We start from the raw sequence: 24318 nt of genomic DNA, 5'->3' as shown, positions 1-24318 counted from the left end.
TAGCCTTGGAAAAGCTCTCTGCTATGAATTTTTTTTTTATCATTGAGTAAATTGAGTAAATAATATTGCCCAGTTTTTTGAACCTAGCGTACGTAAGTGCTGAACACTCTTCTATGACGTGGTCAGCAGTTAAACAGCAACGTTACTCAGTTATCGGTAAAGTCTAGGGTATAAAGATGCCATCTTAAGGGCCAGTACTACTTAGTTAAAACATTCGTCTCTAGCCGGGTTTCGCATCTCTCTGACGAAGCAGGGATAGAGCACTGTTGTCAGTGCCTTAGTCTGTCTTACCAGGTACTTCCGTGCATCTCCGAGTGTCTTTCTTTTAAACAGACTTTTTAGTGATATTACAGCTACAGTGAACTAGAGTCCGCTTCCTTATTACCAGCATTACCTGAGAAGCTACCACTAGAAGGCAGTTCTACTATTTAAACAGATTGAGGCGACTCTGTTTAGATCTCGACATTTGAGATTTTCTATCTATTTTAGCAAGTAAGACAGTAACACGTTCGTACTCACAATGTGTTAGTTAATGCAGGATCTTTACAGCTCTGAGCTCTCTCTGCCTGACATATGGGACACAAAGGCCTTATAGTAGCCACTTAGATATTCCTCTACTGCCCGCGAACAGATTAAGCATTATCAGTCTTAGAGGTCACCAAAAATATATAGCCTGTATGCAGTCCTCATAGCTTATTCGAATGTATTGCAAGGTCTCGAGGCAGAAGGTTCAACATTTCTAGTTGGAGCTGTTCGCATAAATGCTAGAATGGTTGAGCTTGCAAAACATTGAACTCTCTTTGTTATACTCAAATTTTTGCTTTCTCTGTGACAACCAAACGTGTGTGTAACCAAACCAGCCCCGTATGTAAGAAGAAGTCTAACGAGAGATAAATAGTTTCAAACAGCAGACCAACCTCAGGTGCTATCGAACGCCCTATAGGACCAAAGTGAGTTAACTGTGATGCCTAGAAATCATACTGTCTTGGAGTATTTGAGGTACACACCTTCCAGAGATGATGATGGTATGACCTTACAATGACGGTCTGTTAAAGTTACTTCTCTTTGGGAAAAGTAGGAACTTTGCTTTGGTTAAGGTCAATCAGCGGTGACATTTGCTGGACAAACGATTACTAGGTCGTCAGTGTAGGCCTCGCCTGATTTAATGATTTATTAGGTCATCGACTACTAGATACTAGAAGGTAGATCGTAGCCGCTATCGTTTTAACTACCTCACTATTAAGCTTGGCAGATACCAGACAGTATTCTGAGACACAGCTTTCGAGTGCTTGGCAAATTGCTGCAAAGTTGTCGTCAAACGCCCCTTTAATTATCAGAAACCCATCAAGATAAGCCTTTTCATGGCCTATGTGACATTAGCTATGAGGGTTATAAAAGTGCGAGAATAGAAGGTAATATTTTTTAGTTGCCTGCCTCACCTATAACTTTAGTATCAGAAAGTTAGCCAACAACAGGAGATGCAATAAAGCAATTAACATTAAATGCTGGAGCAATTACAAAAGTTTTGACTCGATATATTAACACCAGAACAGTGTAAAAATACCTATCTAATTGAATTTTTGTTTATTAACGAGACAATGTGGATAATTAGAAAAACCGCGCTATTAATTTTCTATTTAAAACTCGACTGCTCAATAATTCAAAAGATGCAGCAACTAAGGTTAACCTTCTGACTGATAATGCTTATATTATTGTAAATCCCACTTCTGAGACCAATTGTAACGAAATTCGGTAACACACTTTAATTGTCAACGTCAAAAACACTAACCTAACTCGCCTTGACTGTCGTTTAATTGTTTCCAAGGTAAAAACTGAGTAAACAATTAAAACTGAATGTTAAGGCGAGTTAGGTTAGTGTTTTTGACGTTGACAATAAAAGTGTGTTCCCGAATTTCGTTACAATTGGTGGCAGAAGTGGGATTTACAATAATATAACCTAAATAACCTAAATTGGGGCCAAAATGGGGCTCTTGAACAAGATGATTTACTTGAAAACTAAACACTATAGATAAAAATAATAAACCAAACGTAAATAGAACCCTAAAGAAACCCTACGACTCAACTTTAACTACAGAATACTAATAAAAATAGTACAAAAAATAGGAAAATAATTAACGTATTTATATTTTCATAATACTACTTCCCTCTCAAGTTTGATCGGGACGATCAAACGGGACCACCTGAGTCATGATAGGGCGCTAACCGGAAGATGTTTACAATTTTCTGGTCGCTGGATACGGTACACCACGTCGTTGATTCTGGTGACCAGATTGAATGGACCTTCCCAATCCTTCTGGAGCTTTGGTGACTTGCCCTTCGTCCTCCGTTATTAATCCCCAGGATTAAAACCGGTAAAATTTGTCTTTATGTCATAACGTGATATCATTCTGTTACTTTCTAGATGAAGTTTATCCCGTGCTTGTTCGTGAACAATTTGTAAGCTCTCTTGTAAATGGTCGATGTACTCCTCAAGGGTTTCAGACTTATGGGGTCTTCCAGTAATAATGTCCAAAGGTAAATGAAGTTCATCACCGTAGACAACTTTTGCCGGGCTTTTTCCAGTTGACTTGTGGATAGAAGAACGATATGCCAATAGGAATGGTTGTATACAGGTAATCCAGTCGGTTTGCTTAGAGTTTATCACCATCCTCAAATAGGTTTCAAATGTGCGGTTAAATATTTCAACCGTACCATCAGACTGAGGGTGTAGTGGGGTTGTACGGGTCTTATTGATTCCCAGCAACTGGCATACTTGTTGGAATATTTGTGACTCAAAGTTCCTTCCTTGGTCTGAATGTATCTCTCTGGGTACACCAAATGGACAAATCCAGTTCTGGAACAGCACTTCAGCTACTGTCGTTGCTTCTTGGTTTGGAATCGGATAAACCTCGGGCCACTTACTAAAGTAATCCATAGCAACAAGAGCATATCGGTTTCCGGAGTTACTAGTAGGAAAGGGTCCTGCTACGTCTATGGCAATTCGTTCAAAGGGTGCACCAACAAGATACTGCATCATCTTTCCTCTTGTCCGGGTTCTTGGGCCCTTACTTGACGAACACTGCTCACACTGTCGGCACCAGCGTTTAACATCTTGATGACTGTTCAGCCAGTAAAACCGTTCTCTCGCTTTTGCCAAGGTCTTACTTACTCCAAAATGTCGTCCGCCGACACCGCCATGAACAGCTTCAAGAACTTCCGGAATTCGTTTTCGAGGAAGGACTGTCAGATATGTCTTTTCTTTTCCATGTACGCTCTCCCAGACTCTTTTTAACAATTCATCTTATATAACCAATGAATTCTATTGAGACCAATAAGCTTTTAGTTCTGGAGATTTGCCTGAAATTTCTTTCCGTTCTGGTTTTGACATTTCTCGAGATTTCAGTTTTAAATAAGACCAAATACTGGGTCATCACACTGATCTTGGATTAAACTAGCTACATCCCACTCTTTAGAACTGTGACGGCCAATACGATTACAGCTAAATATCTCTGGATGCTGTTTTGATTCCTTTTAAAAAAAATGTTGACATGTTTCAATACAGGGTCTTCTCGATAAAGCATCGGCGTTTTGGGTATATTTGCCTTTCCTATGTTCTATTGTAAAGTCATACTCTTGTAATCGTTGAAGTCACCTTGCTGTTTGTCCTTCAGGGTTTTTAAACTAAAACAGCCATTTCAACGAAGCATGGTCAGTTCTAAGGATAAATTGTTGACCATACAAATATTTATGGAAATGTTCAATAGCTTTTACTGCTGTCAATAGCTCTCATCTGGTGATACAATAGTTTCTTTCTGGTTTTGATAACGTTTTACTGAAATAAGCTATCACTTGCTCGCCATCTTCATATTTTTGTGATAGAACAGCCCCAATTCCAACATTACTTGCATCGGTATCCAAAATAAAAGTTTGTCCATGAATCGGATATGTTAAAATTGGAGTTGTGCATAGTGCTCTTTTTACCCGTTGAAATGCTTTTTCACAGTCTGTTGACCAACTAAATATCATTTTGTTCTCCGTGAGCTTATGTAGAGGCTTTGCAAGATTAGCGAAATTTTTTACAAATCTTCTGTAATAGGTAGTTTAGTGTTTTTGACGTTGACAATAAAAGTGTGTTCCCGAATTTCGTTACAATTCGTGTCAGAAGTGGGATTTACGATAATATAACCTAAATTGGGGTCAAAATGAGACTCTCGAACAAGATGAATTACTTAAAAACTAAACACTATAGATAAAAATAATAAACCAAACGTAAGTAGAACCCTAAAGAAACCCTACAAATCGACTTTAACTACAGAATACTAATAAAAATAGTACAAAAACTAGGAAAATAATTAACGTATTTACATTTTTATAATAATATGTAAAAAGGGTAAGGACTATATTTGAGAATAGTAGTAGAACTTCGAAATGCAAGACATGACTCTATAAATATTAGTGCAATGTAGTACATTTGCATATCTTAATATTATTTGAATTCTTATTTAGAGTTTCATATGATGTATTTAAATATTTTTCGAGCAAGGTTCATTGACAAATATATCGATAAGTTTGGCAAGTATAGTGAAAAGAATGACATACATCATATTAATCCCCGAATCCAAAAGTTTACTGGCATTCCTTCATCATACTAATGGTCTGATATGAATCTGGGAAAGTGTATATTGTTATGACATGTTATCTATTTTAGACGACGATCTGAAGAAACTGATTGCCATCTTTCATTCTCCATGGCGCATTAGAACATTTTGAAAACTCATTACATTTGCTTAAAATAAACAAAACACTGTAACATAACCTAACCTACAAAAAATAATTTAACCATTAAAAATAACGTGGTAAATAAACAATTCAAATTTCGTCCTGTTAACTGGGATAAATGTTAATTTCGTTACGTTACGCTACATTACAAGAGATCGCAGCATCATAAAATCTGGTCGTAATTTAAAATAAAATATGTGATCAGTTAAGTGAGGAACATTGAGGTCGAATTTGTATCACGTTCATGAGACATTCACGTGTGTATGTGTGTCTTTGCACGAAATTGGGATAACTGCCTTTAACCGTAATATCTCGCGAATTTACGAGATTTTGTTGTATGTGGTATATACCTGTATCTTTTTCGTTAATTAAGTCGTCACGTTCTGGGAACAAGATGTCTAAGAATGTTGATACTTATCAAACCTAAAAGTCACATATTTGGCATTTCAGTAAGCGTCACGTCAGCCTCAGCAAATGACACATAATACTCTTAAAAAATAAATGACTATACTTACGTTTCTCTTCAAAACTCCACACCTGCCAAAATCAGTAATTTTTAAATTATACTTTAATCCCGCCGTGTCTGTCAGGTCTGGTTTAATTTGACAAGTGGGATCGGTTTCTGGATCGACCGCCCTATCGTCTGCGAATAGTGGATGCCCTTTAAATCCCTCGGGTTTTCGAAGTTTTGCTAAGATCGTGTCTTTTGTACTTCCCAGGTTATTGATGGCGAATGTGCATTGAATTTCTGTGACTAAAAAATTAAAACAAAAATTAAATAGTAATAAACGAAACTCCCAGGTTAAAGTCACATGTCTTATATAGACATGAATTTGACCCTTGGAATTAAATGTAATGTCAGTCTCTTCGAGAAAAAAAGGACTATTTCTTCGAGTTTAAAACAAACATACATTTCGTGATATTTGAGGAAGCAGTATTATTGTGATATTTTATAGGGCAATGGAATCCCTTTTTAACGACATATCACAAGTAGGACTTTGCTTTTAAAATGTTGGTGCAGGAGCCATTTTAACGTTATCGATTTGATGTGATTTGATTTGAAGAGCGTCAAAAATGTTAGCGTAATGAAATATGCAAAGTGCCTTTAATTTTTTTGTCATTTAATTTAATTTTATTCGATTTACTTCCAGGAAGACCGGAAAATCCGGAAAAAAGTCCTTTTCGACGTCCGTTTTTGAGGCCAAAAATGGGCATCAAAAATGCCATATCTCGGCTATCGTAAAAGCTACGACCTTGCGGATGGTCTCGTTGGAATCAGAATGACGAAACTAAGACAAAATCGGAAAAACTCGGAATTTTCCTGATAGCTCTTATAGAAGCCGAGATATCGACCTTCAAAGTTTGGGTTTTTTCATTTTTCGGGTATACCACCCGTATCGAAATTTTTCACCAAAAATTGATTTTTTTCGTAGCTTTTACGATAGCTGAGATATGGCATTTTTGATGCTCATTTTTGGCCTCAAAAACGGACGTCGAAAACGATTTTTTTCGGATTTTCAAAGTGCTCTCATTCCCTTAGTTCTGCTCGGATCCTGTTATAACCCGGTGTTTTCGTAATCTAGGTGACCCAAATAAGACGCTGGTATTCTTAGTTTGATTTCGAAAAAAATCAATTTTTGGTGAAAAAATTCGATACGGGGGGGTATACCCGAAAAATTAAAAAACCCAAACTTTGAAGGTCGATATCTCGGCATCTATAAGAGCTATCGGGAAAATTCCAACGGTTTTGTCTTAGTTTCGTCATTCTGAATCCAACGAGACCATCCGCAAGATCGTAGCTTTTACAATAGCCGAGATATGGCATTTTTGATGCCCATTTTTGGCCTCAAAAACGGACGTCGAAAACGATTTTTTTCGGATTTTCAAAGTGCTCTCATTCCCTTAGTTCTGCTCGGATCCTGTTATAACCCGGTGTTTTCGTAATCTAGGTGACCCAAATAAGACGCTGGTATACTTAGTTTGATTTCGAAAAAAATCAATTTTTGGTGAAAAAATTCGATACGGGGGGGTATACCCGAAAAATTAAAAAACCCAAACTTTGAAGGTCGATATCTCAGCTTCTATAAGAGCTATCGGGAAAATTCCAACAGTTTTGTCTTAGTTTCGTCATTCTGAATCCAACGAGACGATCCGCAAAGTCGTAGCTTTTACGATAGCCGAGATATGGCATTTTTGATGCCCATTTTTGGCCTCAAAAACGGACGTCGAAAACGACTTTTTCCGGATTTTCAAAGTGCTCTCATTGCCTTAGTTCTGCTCGGATCCTGTTATAACCCGGTGTTTTCGTAATCTAGGCGACCCAAATAAGACGCTGGTATACTTAGTTTAATTTCGAAAAAAATCTATTTTTGGTGAAAAAACTCGATACGGGGGGGTATACCCGAAAAATGAAAAAACCCAAACTTTGAAGGTCGATATCTCGGCTTCAATAAGAGCTATCGGGAAAATTCCAACGGTTTTGTCTTAGTTTCGTCATTCTGAATCCAACGAGACAATCCGCAAAGTCGTAGCTTTTACGATAGCCGAGATATGGCATTTTTGATGCCCATTTTTGGCCTCAAAAACGGACGTCGAAAACGACTTTTTCCGGATTTTCAAAGTGCTCTCATTCCCTTAGTTCTGCTCGGATCCTGTTATAACCCGGTGTTTTCGTAATCTAGGCGACCCAAATAAGACGCTGGTATACTTAGTTTAATTTCGAAAAAAATCAATTTTTGGTGAAAAAACTCGATACGGGGGGGTATACCCGAAAAATGAAAAAACCCAAAGTTTGAAGGTCGATATCTCAGCTTCTATAAGAGCAATCGGGAAAATTCCAACGGTTTTGTCTTAGTTTCGTCATTCTAAATCCAACGAGACCATCCGCAAGATCGTAGCTTTTACAATAGCCGAGATAAGGTCATTTTTGATGCCCATTTTTGGCTTCAAAAACGGACGTCGAAAACGACTTTTTCCGGATTTTGAAAGTGCTCTCATTCCCTTAGTTCTGCTCGGATCCTGTTATAACCCGGTGTTTTCGAAATCTAGGTGATCCAAATAAGACGCTGGTATACTTAGTTTGATTTCGAAAAAAATCACTTTTGGTGAAAAAACTCGATACGGGGGGGTATACCCGAAAAATGAAAAAACCCAAACTTTGAAGGTGGATATCTCGGCTTCTATAAGAGCTATCAGGAAAATTCCAACGGTTTTGTCTTAGTTTCGTCATTCTAAATCCAACGAGACCATCCGCAAGATCGTAGCTTTTACAATAGCCGAGATAAGGTTATTTTTGATGCCCATTTTTGGCCTCAAAAACGGACGTCGAAAACGACTTTTTCCGGATTTTGAAAGTGCTCTCATTCCCTTAGTTCTGCTCGGATCCTGTTATAACCCGGTGTTTTCGTAATCTAGGTGACCCAAATAAGACGCTGGTATACTTAGTTTAATTTCGAAAAAAATCAATTTTTGGTGAAAAAACTCGATACGGGGGGGTATACCCGAAAAATGAAAAAACCCAAAGTTTGAAGGTCGATATCTCAGCTTCTATAAGAGCAATCGGGAAAATTCCAACGGTTTTGTCTTAGTTTCGTCATTCTGAATCCAACGAGACCATCCGCAAGATCGTAGCTTTTACAATAGCCGAGATATGGCATTTTTGATGCCCATTTTTGGCCTCAAAAACGGACGTCGAAAACGACTTTTTCCGGATTTTCAAAGTGCTCTTATTGCCTTAGTTCTGCTCGGATCCTGTTATAACCCGGTGTTTTCGTAATCTAGGCGACCCAAATAAGACGCTGGTATACTTAGTTTAATTTCGAAAAAAATCAATTTTTGGTGAAAAAATTCGATACGGGGGGGTATACCCGAAAAATGAAAAAACCCAAACTTTGAAGGTCGATATCTCGGCTTCTATAAGAGCTATCGGGAAAATTCCAACGGTTTTGTCTTAGTTTCGTCATTCTGAATCCAACGAGACCATCCGCAAGATCGTAGCTTTTACAATAGCCGAGATAAGGTCATTTTTGATGCCCATTTTTGGCCTCAAAAACGGACGTCGAAAACGACTTTTTCCGGATTTTGAAAGTGCTCTCATTCCCTTAGTTCTGCTCGGATCCTGTTATAACCCGGTGTTTTCGAAATCTAGGTGATCCAAATAAGACGCTGGTATACTTAGTTTGATTTCGAAAAAAATCACTTTTGGTGAAAAAACTCGATACGGGGGGGTATACCCGAAAAATGAAAAAACCCAAACTTTGAAGGTGGATATCTCGGCTTCTATAAGAGCTATCGGGAAAATTCCAACGGTTTTGTCTTAGTTTCGTCATTCTAAATCCAACGAGACCATCCGCAAGATCGTAGCTTTTACAATAGCCGAGATAAGGTTATTTTTGATGCCCATTTTTGGCCTCAAAAACGGACGTCGAAAACGACTTTTTCCGGATTTTGAAAGTGCTCTCATTCCCTTAGTTCTGCTCGGATCCTGTTATAACCCGGTGTTTTCGTAATCTAGGTGACCCAAATAAGACGCTGGTATACTTAGTTTAATTTCGAAAAAAATCAATTTTTGGTGAAAAAACTCGATACGGGGGGGTATACCCGAAAAATGAAAAAACCCAAAGTTTGAAGGTCGATATCTCAGCTTCTATAAGAGCAATCGGGAAAATTCCAACGGTTTTGTCTTAGTTTCGTCATTCTAAATCCAACGAGACCATCCGCAAGATCGTAGCTTTTACAATAGCCGAGATAAGGTCATTTTTGATGCCCATTTTTGGCCTCAAAAACGGACGTCGAAAACGACTTTTTCCGGATTTTGAAAGTGCTCTCATTCCCTTAGTTCTGCTCGGATCCTGTTATAACCCGGTGTTTTCGAAATCTAGGTGATCCAAATAAGACGCTGGTATACTTAGTTTGATTTCGAAAAAAATCACTTTTGGTGAAAAAACTCGATACGGGGGGGTATACCCGAAAAATGAAAAAACCCAAACTTTGAAGGTGGATATCTCGGCTTCTATAAGAGCTATCGGGAAAATTCCAACGGTTTTGTCTTAGTTTCGTCATTCTGAATCCAACGAGACGATCCGCAAAGTCGTAGCTTTTACGATAGCCGAGATATGGCATTTTTGATGCCCATTTTTGGCCTCAAAAACGGACGTCGAAAACGACTTTTTCCGGATTTTCAAAGTGCTCTCATTCCCTTAGTTCTGCTCGGATCCTGTTATAACCCGGTGTTTTCGTAATCTAGGTGACCCAAATAAGACGCTGGTATACTTAGTTTGATTTCGAAAAAAATCAATTTTTGGTGAAAAAATTCGATACGGGGGGGTATACCCGAAAAATTAAAAAACCCAAACTTTGAAGGTCGATATCTCAGCTTCTATAAGAGCTATCGGGAAAATTCCAACAGTTTTGTCTTAGTTTCGTCATTCTGAATCCAACGAGACGATCCGCAAAGTCGTAGCTTTTACGATAGCCGAGATATGGCATTTTTGATGCCCATTTTTGGCCTCAAAAACGGACGTCGAAAACGACTTTTTCCGGATTTTCAAAGTGCTCTCATTGCCTTAGTTCTGCTCGGATCCTGTTATAACCCGGTGTTTTCGTAATCTAGGAGACCCAAATAAGACGCTGGTATACTTAGTTTAATTTCGAAAAAAATCTATTTTTGGTGAAAAAACTCGATACGGGGGGGTATACCCGAAAAATGAAAAAACCCAAACTTTGAAGGTCGATATCTCGGCTTCAATAAGAGCTATCGGGAAAATTCCAACGGTTTTGTCTTAGTTTCGTCATTCTGAATCCAACGAGACAATCCGCAAAGTCGTAGCTTTTACGATAGCCGAGATAAGGTCATTTTTGATGCCCATTTTTGGCCTCAAAAACGGACGTCGAAAACGACTTTTTCCGGATTTTGAAAGTGCTCTCATTCCCTTAGTTCTGCTCGGATCCTGTTATAACCCGGTGTTTTCGAAATCTAGGTGATCCAAATAAGACGCTGGTATACTTAGTTTGATTTCGAAAAAAATCACTTTTGGTGAAAAAACTCGATACGGGGGGGTATACCCGAAAAATGAAAAAACCCAAACTTTGAAGGTGGATATCTCGGCTTCTATAAGAGCTATCGGGAAAATTCCAACGGTTTTGTCTTAGTTTCGTCATTCTGAATCCAACGAGACGATCCGCAAAGTCGTAGCTTTTACGATAGCCGAGATATGGCATTTTTGATGCCCATTTTTGGCCTCAAAAACGGACGTCGAAAACGACTTTTTCCGGATTTTCAAAGTGCTCTCATTCCCTTAGTTCTGCTCGGATCCTGTTATAACCCGGTGTTTTCGTAATCTAGGCGACCCAAATAAGACGCTGGTATACTTAGTTTAATTTCGAAAAAAATCAATTTTTGGTGAAAAAACTCGATACGGGGGGGTATACCCGAAAAATGAAAAAACCCAAAGTTTGAAGGTCGATATCTCAGCTTCTATAAGAGCAATCGGGAAAATTCCAACGGTTTTGTCTTAGTTTCGTCATTCTAAATCCAACGAGACCATCCGCAAGATCGTAGCTTTTACAATAGCGCCGATATAAGGTCATTTTTGATGCCCATTTTTGGCCTCAAAAACGGACGTCGAAAACGACTTTTTCCGGATTTTGAAAGTGCTCTCATTCCCTTAGTTCTGCTCGGATCCTGTTATAACCCGGTGTTTTCGTAATCTAGGTGACCCAAATAAGACGCTGGTATACTTAGTTTGATTTCGAAAAAAATCACTTTTGGTGAAAAAACTCGATACGGGGGGGTATACCCGAAAAATGAAAAAACCCAAACTTTGAAGGTGGATATCTCGGCTTCTATAAGAGCTATCGGGAAAATTCCAACGGTTTTGTCTTAGTTTCGTCATTCTGAATCCAACGAGACGATCCGCAAAGTCGTAGCTTTTACGATAGCCGAGATATGGCATTTTTGATGCCCATTTTTGGCCTCAAAAACGGACGTCGAAAACGACTTTTTCCGGATTTTCAAAGTGCTCTCATTCCCTTAGTTCTGCTCGGATCCTGTTATAACCCGGTGTTTTCGCAATCTAGGTGACCCAAATAATACGCTGGTATACTCAGTTTGATTTTGAAAAAAATCAATTTTTGGTGAAAAAATTCGATACGGGGGGGTATACTCGAAAAATGAAAAAACCGAAACTTTGAAGGTCGATATCTCAGCTTCTATAAAAGCTATCGGGAAAATTCCAACAGTTTTGTCTTAGTTTCGTAATTCTGAATCCAACGAGACGATCCGCAAAGTCGTAGCTTTTACGATAGCCGAGATATGGCATTTTTGATGCCTATTTTTGGCCTCAAAAACGGACGTCGAAAACGACTTTTTCCGGATTTTCAAAGTGCTCTCATTCCCTTAGTTCTGCTCGGATCCTGTTATAACCCGGTGTTTTCGCAATCTAGGTGACCCAAATAATACGCTGGTATACTCAGTTTGATTTTGAAAAAAATCAATTTTTGGTTAAAAAATTCGATACGGGGGGGTATACTCGAAAAATGAAAAAACCGAAACTTTGAAGGTCGATATCTCAGCTTCTATAAAAGCTATCGGGAAAATTCCAACAGTTTTGTCTTAGTTTCGTAATTCTGAATCCAACGAGACGATCCGCAAAGTCGTAGCTTTTACGATAGCCGAGATATGGCATTTTTGATGCCTATTTTTGGCCTCAAAAACGGACGTCGAAAACGACTTTTTCCGGATTTTCAAAGTGCTCTCATTCCCTTAGTTCTGCTCGGATCCTGTTATAACCCGGTGTTTTCGTAATCTAGGTGACCCAAATAAGACGCTGGTATACTCAGTTTGATTTCGAAAAAAATCAATTTTTGGTGGAAAAATTCGATACGGGGGGGTATACCCGAAAAATGAAAAAATCCAAACTTTGAAGGTCGATATCTCAGCTTCTATAAGAGCTATCGGGAAAATTCCAACAGTTTTGTCTTAGTTTCGTAATTCTGAATCCAACGAGACGATCCGCAAAGTCGTAGCTTTTACGATAGCCGAGATATGGCATTTTTGATGCCCATTTTTGGCCTCAAAAACGGACGTCGAAAACGACTTTTTCCGGATTTTCAAAGTGCTCTCATTCCCTTAGTTCTGCTCGGATCCTGTTATAACCCGGTGTTTTCGTAATCTAGGTGACCCAAATAACACGCTGGTATACTTAGTTTGATTTCGAAAAAAATCAATTTTTGGTGAAAAAATTCGATACGGGGGGGTATACCCGAAAAATGAAAAAACCCAAACTTTGAAGGTCGATATCTCGGCTTCTATAAGAGCTATCGGGAAAATTCCAACGGTTTTGTCTTAGTTTTGTCATTCTGAATCCAACGAGACCATCCGCAAAGTCGTAGCTTTTACGATAGCCGAGATATGGCATTTTTGATGCCCATTTTTGGCCTCAAAAACGGACGTCGAAAACGACTTTTTCCGGTAAAGGAAAAAAAATGAACAGGGTTAATTCCTAATTAAAACATCAACCTTAAACGCATAAATTTTGTAAAAAAATAATAAAATTAATAAACTAGTGAACCTTAAGAATGTTACTACATTTAAAACCAACTAAACGGGCCATATCCACACCCTATGTAATTTTCTCGTACATTACTATAAATTCTCATGTCTTTCTAGGCTAAAATTAGGCTCAATTAACTTATCATTGAAAATTAAAGAACTCTTTTATAAAAATTAAGATAATATCTTGCGGAATATCTCGACTGAAACAACGTACAGTTTTGCCTAACAGAAAAACTAATTAAAAATAGGTGAAAAATTATAGCTTACCTTCATAATCTTGCGCCTCTATTGTTACCTGAAACAATAAAAAAGAACCGTTAATGATTTTTAACAACCAAAAAATGCCTTGTGACCGGACGGAATGGAAAAAATTTGCAAATAAGAATTGAATGTCGTTAAATAATGATGTCGTTTTAAAATTATGTATGAGGTCCCGTTAGGTCCGTATAATAGTGTGATACAAATGGTATTTTGTAAGAAATTATTTTACCATTAAAATGACTGGTGTTATTATTTACATGAATTTTCCATACTGACCTATACGTAATACATCTTTTATATGTATAAATTTAGAATGTTTACTCAGTTTTATTTTTGCAGGTCCAGAAGATTTACGCTTGCTTTGAACTCATCGTAGACTTGAATTTTAAGCAAAAAATCAAATAATTTTTTACACATACATTAAGGACAAAGTTTGTAAAGGAAAGTTTCCTTAATATCGTACTTTATATTTCCTTTACTTAAGTTTTTGGGAAATCTCTTTTACAATAAACACAAATATTAATTAAAAAATATTTTAATTTAGTTTCGAGATAGTCGTCCTATATCTCAAATCAAAGACCTTAGTCCAAATATTACACTAGTAGTCAGAGAGTAAATTATGTAATTTTCAGTGATTTTAGTTGAACAAAATTATGTATATAAATTATACCACTTTTTACCCTTATGGTAATATAATATCAATTTCTCTGCATATAAATTTCCAATCCCTATAATTTACAGTATCATCTTGACATAATGGGTGCGTATTAAAATAGCTGTAACACTTAATAAGGCTAAGATTTATTGCAGTGTAGCTGATGCGCGGCATAAGGTGCTATTATCGCATAATTGTAATTTTCAATTTATCTAGACGGATGCAAGCGGATAGCTCATTTGATGTATTATCTTAATAGCTTAATAATTGGCAGAGGTATAGGCTGCCAGAAGGCAGGTTTTTTTTTTATTTCGGTCTATTTATCTTGAGATGATACTACGGATGCCATGCCGCCACGCCGTGCGTAAGAATGCGGAATTTATTATTATTTAACTACATAGGACTACAATAATTATTGTAGTTTGTAATAATTGTAGTGGGAAATATAGTAATTTTTTGGAAAAAAGTTTTTTCATCTTTTAGTGCACTGAATACGATTCGGAAAACACAACATCAGTGTTTGAATATTTGTTTTAATATTTAAGGGTTAAGTTGGATAAGGGATCAATTAAAATCCAGGCTATTCAAAACTTTCCTTCTTTTAGGGCCAACGTTTTGGCCTATATTAGGCCTTCTTCAGGGCTAACAGATAAATTAAAATTTTTTGTTAGACTGTAAAAACGGGAATATGGCTGTAATATTTTGAAGATTTCACTTTGTTTATTAGGTTTTGAAAATTAGCAATCTGCTGGTGTGTGAGTAACCAATAATCATTTAAATTATTTTTGTGAATAATTTGATGAATTAATTAAAATGTGCCTAAAAGAGATATGAGCAGAGACAGCGTATTTCGCTCATTGAAAGTTTTATTGACGTAGATCCACTTTTTATCTAACTGATCCAATAAAATTGAAAAGCTTGTCAAGGCTCGTGTTACACAGTTGAATTTCCAACATGGCAAATCAAGATTTTCTCAGATATAGTTTTGTGTGATTTCAAAAGCTTAAGTTCATGGGACTCATGAACTGGGTTTTTTAGAGCATTGTTGTAGATTCTAAATATCCCTGTGCACTAAAACTAGATATTTCCTAAGCTGTTTTGGTTGATTCTATAAATATTTCTTCATTTTCATCTTGTTTAATATTGACAGTTTAACTAATTTATAATGATGGATGTTCTAAAATCTCATGTTACTTTGGATCAATTATTCTTTTATCTACTTTATCAACGATAATTAAAAAGCTTGTTAAAGGCTCGTTTGAAACTTTTTAAAATGTAATAATGTACTTAGTAATCACAGTTGCCATCCAACAGGGTAAATGAGTGTTTTGTCTATACTTTTCTGTAACTTATCACAGGCATTTGATTCTGTGAGCAGATATTCTCCAATTTTAGTATAATAACCTCGCATATCTTGACGATAGATAATTGCACTTTTAGCTTATAATACCATTTTTCTCTAGTATGATCTAGGCACTCATTCACTGTACGTTTATGTTCATAAATAATCTGAGGACCGTAAATATATAATAGTTGATACCTTGCTCTATTAATATTTAAAAACAGACATACATATATTACGGCAAATCTGTCAATACCTATATGCGAGTCTATTATACAATATCAGAATGATAAAACATCGAGGAAATATTTGACTTATTGACTATTGATATTAGTAATTGTAATGCGAGCTTCGTTTCTTTTTATCTATTTTTAAAATTACGTAATGACTTATTAAAAGCATTTAACTGTGTGGATAAATATTTTACAATTTTATTGATCTTATTATAATTTTCTTTCTATTTTAGAGGGCATTCTCAAAAAGTTTTCATAGGTTTTTAATACAAATCTATTGCCAAGGGAGTTTCCCACACCTCAATCCTAGGACCAACCTTGGTTCCACTATACACCAATTATTTCGCATCCGAATCAAATTTAGTCGCATTATAATTTTTTTCTTACCAAAAAGTATTTATGGGCTCTTAATACATTTTTTTTCCTAAGGGAGTTCCTTAGTCCTGAGACCAACGATGATTCTGTTATACAGTAAGGACCTTGCATATCTTGACATTAGCGATTTGCACTTTTTGGTGATGATTTCACTCTTCTTTGGTATCAATTAGACATCCAGTTACTATCCTTAAACTTCTGAAATTATCTCAGGTTACCTCATGACCCCTCGGTCCAAATTATTTCACCAAAGAAAACTACTCGTATTTTCAAAAGCTAGTAGATAGTTTATTTAGAAAACCATGTAGGATAACTAGAGCTTTGCCAAAGTTGAGCCAGAATGTGTGCTTTCAGTTTTCTAGTGCTTCCCCGGTATGTAGTGATCATATTGTGCCAGAAGGCCGTAGAAAAACTGTGTGTAGACGAAAAAGAGAGGTGAGAGTATAATTTTTTTTTGAAAACCAATACAAGGTGCCTCATTTGCCATGTGTGACTATTGCTATTTCCAAAAACTATAGGAGATACGAGGCCCTGGTTTGATTCCGACCTTCTTTTAATACATTTTCAAAATATCTTGTTACAGGATGTGACTAAAGCTAATGACTGAATTTATTTGTTGGGCTCTTGAGGAAGCTCTTAATTGAATATGCGAGTCTATAACACAATATCAGGATAGTAAAATATCTAGGAAATTTTTAATTTATTGACTATTGGTATGAAAAATTTGAAGCCAGCCACATACCCGCTAGTTATATTCAGAAGTGAATTAAAGTCTGTCAGTTTCTTAGCGCTTTTAGGTAAAGCTATAAATATTTCTTGGGGCGGGAGAACATTTTCATCTTGTTTCGTATTGCAACAGTTAGGCCAATTTACAAGTTGAAAAATGTCGTCAATTTTCTCAAACAGACCTAGATGCGATAATCTAAAAGGAACTACACAAAGTCCAGTACCAATTTTATCTAACTTTAAGGTTGTTATTGTATTTAATTTATTTGTTTTAAATTTTTAGGTCTGATGATGCTCTTAATATGAGCAAAACACGTGTAACCCACTGTTAGAATTAATAAATACTTTTGAAACCGAGACTTTGTGTAGTTCCCTTTAGATTATCAATTCACAAGGATGGATATTCTAAAAACTCTTTTTCGTCTGGGCTGGGATCAATCCTCTTCTTATCTACTCTATACTTAAAAGGTTGTCAAGGCTCGTGTTGCATTTTTAAAATTAAATATTATACTTATTAGCCACAGTTGGGCTGTCAACAGTCCCAGATCAATATTTCCTCTGTTCTTCTCTTCTTATCAAAAGCATTTGACTGTATGTCATGGGATTCTGCCGTGGAAACTTCACTTCTACTTTTTTAGAGACGCTATTGTAGCATCCTTGCTATTTTAAGGGGATCTGTAGTTGTTAATGCTCTCAATATAAAGCTGTTACTTGGGAAATTCCCCCGACCGGGGACCACCTTGGTTATATTATAAGCCTTGACCTTAAAGTAGATCCAATATCTGGACAATAGGGACTTACAGTTTTTGCTTACACCACTCTTCTTAAGCAACTAATCTAGGCACCTAATTTCCTATACATTAGTTTCGCAGATGATCGAAAGCAGGTCAAGTCTTGGTCTGATGCCAACCTTCTATTAATACATTCTTAAACATCTAAATTGGTTTTCTTTGGTTGTACCATAGAGGTTGTGACTGAAGCTGATGAGACCTTAGTAGCCAGGTTAGCCAAAGGGTTAGCAGGATGTATTATGCTTTGATAACTAACTCTGCTACAGACATAAATTAATTGCAGAAAATCTTTCAATACCTACATCTAAATTTACGATAAAGTCAATTTTTTATGCAAATATTTAAATAGAGAGAGTATTTGGAGTTGAACTTTTGAAGGACTACATTTTTTAGAAGTGTTTGATTTATTGACTATTCGTGTTCGAAACTTAAGACCAGGTACGTATTATCTATTTTCAAAATTACATAATATACTTAGTAATCATAGTTGGGCTTCTAAGAGAGCAGATCAATGTTTTCTCTGTAGTTTTCCGTGACTTATCTAAAGCAATTAACTGTGTGTGCAAGGATTCTGCAATTTTATTAGTATTTTTATGGTTTTCTTTCTACTTTCTAATTTCCGAAGTGTTTATAGGTTCTTCATGCTCTCAATAGAAATCTGTTGCCAAGGGATTTTCCCAGGGCTCAGTCCTAGGACGAAGGTCGACTTTACTATGCCTTTGCATATCTTTACAATAGAGATTCACACTTTTTACTGTTGATAACACTCTTCTCTCGTATAACCTTGACACCCAATCACTATAACTGTGTTTAACAAATTATCTAAGGCTGGTTTTTGATGTCAACCTTCTCTCAATGATTTTTCAAAAATGTAAGTTGACAGATTTTTGGAGCAAAAGGAGCAATTACTCAACTCAGTATTGTTCATTAATTCCTTGACACCTACTCTACTAGTTTTTGAAAACAGATGAAAAAATCAGTTTTTCCTTTATCTACCTTTCGTTTCTATTGCCATTATTACTTGTTTACATAGAAAATTAATTTTAGCTTTAAAGAGGAAGTTAGTTTTAAAACAAGTAAAGGAAAATAATTTTACTCTTAATCTTTACTTTACTATCAAAATATTGACCATAAACATCTCCAGTATAAGGCGGACACGCGAAATAAAAGCAATCAACAAAATGTTACGCATCCGTACACCCAGATAAACAAAAGGAGATTTGGACATCGACCGCATTTCTCGTAAGAGATAATCTCGTTTTCGAGTGGTTTTCCTGCTCGGCCTGCCATTTCACAGCTGATTTGTGCGGGTAACCTGCTTAAAGTAGACTGAAAGAAGCCGCCCACGGCTCGGCGACTGCATTGTCTTCTTATTTTATTTTGTTTATTCAGCTAGATTTCATTCAAGTTGCTCCAGTTTCGGATGATTTAGGCTCATACCAGCTCGAGCGTAACCAGAACATGGACTTTACAAGTGAGTTTTATTCTTTGAGAAAAACGAGAGCATGGACCAAATTTTTCGTTGTTCTTGTGAATTGTTTTACAACTTTTAATTCAAAACAGTAGTAAGATAAGTTTGAAGATACACGCAAAAAAATCCTATTCTATATTAAAAACTAAAGCCACTCATGAAAAAATGAGTGTAAATCTAATGTAACAACATTGAGATAAGAACACTTTAATCTTATTTTCAGATGTATGCTTGTCTTAAAATTTAAAGTAAATCTCATTAATCTTATTAAATCAAAAAAGTTGTAATTGTTCAAGAACGAGCTATATTTGACATTGGGGAACATATTGTAGTTAAATCAACTTTAAGTTCCTGTTATTATAATTACATACAGGGTGACAATTTCAAGAGTAGCCATGGCTTATAATTTTTAAACCGTAAAAGATATAAAAAAATGCTTAAAACCGTTTCTATAGTAACAAGGGGGAACCAAAATGATGAATTTTTTAGGGATATACTATCATCCCCCTAACCCCCAGAGCCACCCCCTTAAAAATTTTAAATTGGAAGGGTAGTCGAGTGATACCTTGTTTGAAAGGTCTATTAATTCCCTATATTATGCGACCCTACTTATAATAATCAATGCATTTATTTTAGAGTTATGCCAATTTTAATATTTTATTAAAGGTTATTTAAGTGTTTTTTAATTTCTTATAAAATTAACATATTTTGAAAATGTCATAAAATATTTAACATTTGAACATAAGTACAAATGGTTAAGAACTAGGAAAACACTCTGCAATATTGCGTTTATTCTATTTTTAAAACAATAAAAATCTGCATTGAACTTTAATTATTTTATTAAATGCTCAAAGTGGCTTCCATTATTTTGCAAGCAAAAGTACAATCTGTTTTCAAACTCTTGACGAACATTTCTAAAAACTTCAGTTGTTAATAATCGGCACTCTTGTGTAATTCTTTGTTTTAGCTCCTCAATGGTGGCAGGCTGCATTTTGAAAACGACCGATTTTAGGTGACCCCAAAGAAAAAAATCGAGAGGGGTGAGATCTGACGATCTTGGCGGCCACTCAATAGGTCTTTTTCTACCAATCCATTGGTCTGGATAATGATTATCTAGCCACTCTCTAACAGGCAATACATAATGTGGTGGGGCCCCATCTTGTTGAAAATGCAATAAATTTTCATTAAGAACAAGATCTCCATTTTCATCCCTTTGGTTTTCCAATTCCGTTATTACTAAAGGCTTAACAGTTGTTTCTAACATTTCAGCATAAATTTCTCCATTTAGATTATCAATAAACAATGGCCCAATTATATTATTCCCTAGAATTCCGGCCCACACATTTATTTTTTGGGGATATTGGGTGTGCCCTTCCCTAAAAATATGGGGATTCTCATCACTCCAGTAACGGCAGTTTTGCTTATTAACGTTACCGTTTAAATAAAAAGTGCACTTGTCACTGAAACAAATGTTTTTTATAAAACGTGGCTCATTTATTATTTTTTGGGTCATTAATTCACAAAATTCGATCCGCCTGTCTGGATCGTCATCACCAAGTTCTTAAACAATCTGTACCTTGTAAGGATGGAATTTATTAATTTTTAATATCTTTCGTACTGATTCACGAGACATTCCTGTGGCAGCTGCTGCTTGACGAGTCGACATACCAGGATCCATAGCAAAATGCCCAAGAACCTCAATCTGAGTTGCTTCATCCAGTATTCTTGGCTGATTTTTCTTTATATCACCTACAAACCCAGTTTCTTCAAATTTTCTTACCAACTTCTGGATGTAATAATGCCCAACCTGCTTATCTGGGTGCCTCTCATTAAATATTGTGGCACTTCTACGAAAACAGTGATTTTGAGAACCATAAATAAATATCATTTCAACTCTTTCGGCGATCGTATAAACCATTGTAAAAATAAAACTAGAGCAGTGAGAGAACTTTAAATCACAAAAAGAACAACGATATTACTAACCAAACCAAAAATTGAACATTTTAAGGCAAAATTTAAATAAACAAAAAACAACAAATATTTCGAGAATGGCAGGCATCGAAAATTTTCCTTTTTTTTTACATCGCCAAATACCATTCCGACAATTCAATAATTTCAGTATAAGTGTACTATTTATTGGAGTTTTGTTTTGGCTTTTAACAATTCATTTTAGTATCAGAATAAATATTTTTATTCTGATAGTAAAATGAATTGACTAACATTTAAAAGGACATACATATCTCGGAAATGGTTGCATTGATTTTAATGAGTAAGACGGCAAAATATAGGGAATTAATAGACCTTTCAAACAAGGTATCACTCGACTACCCTTCCAATTTAAAATTTTTAAGGGGGTGGCTCTGGGGGTTAGGGGGATGATAGTATATCCCTAAAAAATTCATCATTTTGGTTCCCCCTTGTTACTATAGAAACGGTTTTAAGCATTTTTTTATATCTTTTACGGTTTAAAAATTATAAGCCATGGCTACTCTTGAAATTGTCACCCTGTATAATGTTCTCGGTACCACGGAAATATCATGTGGTATCACTTTCTTCAAACTTCGATCAATAGTAGAGGCGAGTACATTTCATTTAGACTCGATTCAACAGCTTCTCATTTTCCTTTTAAAGTTTTTCGTTTAACGATTTATATTAAACGTAGTTTGTGATTTCCTCGAGTGTTATTTGATCCCAATTGCATCAATGCAATTGATCCTTCAAGGTATGTGATAAAAATGAACCCAGTTTTGATTTCTTCGTTTACATTATTCTGGTTCTCTGTTCAAAGTGGTTAGTGATCCATACACCGGTGTCGGGTACACGTTGCATGGCTGCGATTGCTGTCAATCAAAATAGAGGATATTTTAATTGTGTTTCATATATGTAAGTCCATTATTTAATAGCAAGTGTGTAGGTACTATTTTTTTGATAAAATCAGTTTATTGGAAAAATACCGGGGGTTCTTAAATCTGAAATATTTTTAAATTTGGAATTGATATTCTTTATTAATTGGAAAGTTGTTAATTGGAAGAAAATATTTATTTCATTTTTAAATTTTATTTACCGTATGTAAATGCCTCATGGGGGGTGTCACTTTAAGATGTTTTAATGCAAATTCATTATCAAAACCCTGGATGTAATATAATGTAATGTACTAAGTAATATAAACCAGACCATGAAATCTTATATGAACTCTAAGAGAATGTTCGGCAGGTTATTGGCACTCTCATCAAAAATGATACATTGAATGTATACAGCAATGATATGAACCATCATTACATACGTACCAATATGATTGCATGCGGCAGAAAGGAAGACTGTTATTCAGATACTCAACAACATACAAGGAAAAGTGTCTGTCTGAGTATAGTAGAAGCGATGTCAACGACACCGACCGCGAATGGCGCAACAATCCTAACAAAAGTTGGATACAATGCCCTATTTGACAAGATACAGGACTTACTCGAATGGAACCAAGAACTGACAAAATTAAGATCACTCAGCCATATAAACCCTTTATAATTAAAAAAGGAAAGGGTTTACTGGGTATAGAAGTTACTCGGCTTTGGCAAGGCAATCGAATTGGTATGGTACACTGTAGGATAGCAGTGGACTTAGCTAGAGGATAAAAAACAAGGCAGGTAACTCACGCTGAACCTGGGCCTGGAAACAAAAGACTTAGAGGCAAACATAATAGATATCCAAACCCGTGTCTAACTGATAAGAGAAGAGGCGCCAAGAGACAAAACCTTCGATCGAGAGGATCTCTCGGAGCTACTCAAAGAGCCTAATAGGCCAGAGATGATCATATCACAGAATATGGACATGTTTGGCGCTGCAAGAAGGCTATTCCAACTAGCAATAAAGGAAACTCGCATAGGCTCAGATGCGACATGCTCATAAACATAAATTCTGAAAAAGGGATATCAGACACTGGTTGGAACTTGAGAATAAAAACTACTGGGAACAACTGCCAAAGCTGAAACTCTCCAAACAACTTTTGGACACGAGAGAGAATAAGAACTACATCACAAGGCAAAATACTGGACTCCCTAAAAGCATCTGAACTACACATGTGGTAGTAAATCTATGGGGCACAATAGAACCAGGTATCAGCCAGCGGTGAAGTTTTAGTGGGTAACTAGGCACGGAGTCCTACATTATAGGGAATTCAAGAACTACCGGTCTTCATAAACATTAATTTCTTTGCCGAAAAAAAAAGGATGGGTTCTACTTTGAAGATATAGAGTCTTTAAGTTTTTATATCTATCGTTTTAAAGCTAATAATTCTAAAAAAAGTAATATTTGTTGTATTTTAAACATATAAATGTAAACCACTATATACAAGAAGGATTTTCAACAAATTCACCTTTCAATTGCTCAAAGTGGGTTCACGACTGCCTCTGCCTATCAACTTTTCTCAATACAAATCGATTGAGAGTACAACAATATCCTTCTTATTATATTCTAAAGATGCTTCGATAGAACCACGTTTTAATTATCTTGATTTTCTAATGAAGTTGCTTTTGATGAAGATTCGATGGCACTTGATACAAAATCAGACATTAGACATTACTATATAATGTGTATCGTGCTTAAGGACAGGTTATGTAATAATACTAGTATCTTCTGGAACACAGGCCATTCCATATATAATATTCTTAACACAGTCTTTTCGCCACACAGCTGAACCAGTAAAGTTTCAGGGAATGATCTGAGCCAGCAATTTAACTAATCCTGGAATATTCCTACATTTCTATTATTATATTTTGTAACATTGTTACCTGTTCTATAAGATAACTGTAAACAGATAAATTTTCCATCTTTCTATGGACTTGTGATTGATGAATGCTGATAAACAACCATTCCTGGTTCAAAAGTGGGAAAAAAGAATATTAATTCCAACCTTTTCAGAAACATTCTTTTAAAGTTTTAATCATTCAAATATTGGTAGCAGTTTAATCGTTATCTAAAAACTTCACTAAATGATGGTTCGTTGTCGTTATTCTAAGACGTAAGATACGCAAACAGCAAATTTCTGCCTAAGGTGCCAAAATTTATAGGGAACCCTTAAACCACAGATATAACTAGCAAACGCAATTTGCTGCAATTGATATAACTTGCGTTAGCT

At 36.0% G+C, this 24318-nt stretch overlaps 2 protein-coding genes across 2 annotated transcripts in view; one reads left to right on the top strand and one right to left on the bottom strand.

Annotated features, from left to right (window-relative positions):
* The window catches only part of LOC126739301 (uncharacterized), a 78543-nt gene that overhangs the window by 19163 nt on the left and 35062 nt on the right, over window positions 1-24318 (bottom strand). The window contains exons 2-3 of the mRNA XM_050444927.1: window positions 13601-13628; window positions 5295-5533 (exon numbers count right to left, since the gene is read on the bottom strand). Coding sequence (XP_050300884.1) covers window positions 5295-5533; window positions 13601-13628 — 267 coding nt within the window. The remainder of the gene's footprint in view (window positions 1-5294; window positions 5534-13600; window positions 13629-24318) is intronic.
* The window catches only part of LOC126739302 (IQ domain-containing protein K-like), a 67461-nt gene that overhangs the window by 25220 nt on the left and 17923 nt on the right, over window positions 1-24318 (top strand). The window lies entirely within an intron of this gene.

This window comes from Anthonomus grandis, chromosome 8 (genome assembly GCF_022605725.1).
Source record: "Anthonomus grandis grandis chromosome 8, icAntGran1.3, whole genome shotgun sequence".
Lineage (NCBI taxonomy): Eukaryota > Metazoa > Arthropoda > Insecta > Coleoptera > Curculionidae > Anthonomus > Anthonomus grandis.
The sequence above is the reverse complement of the archived record's forward strand: the minus strand, read 5'-3'. Positions and strand labels throughout refer to the sequence as shown.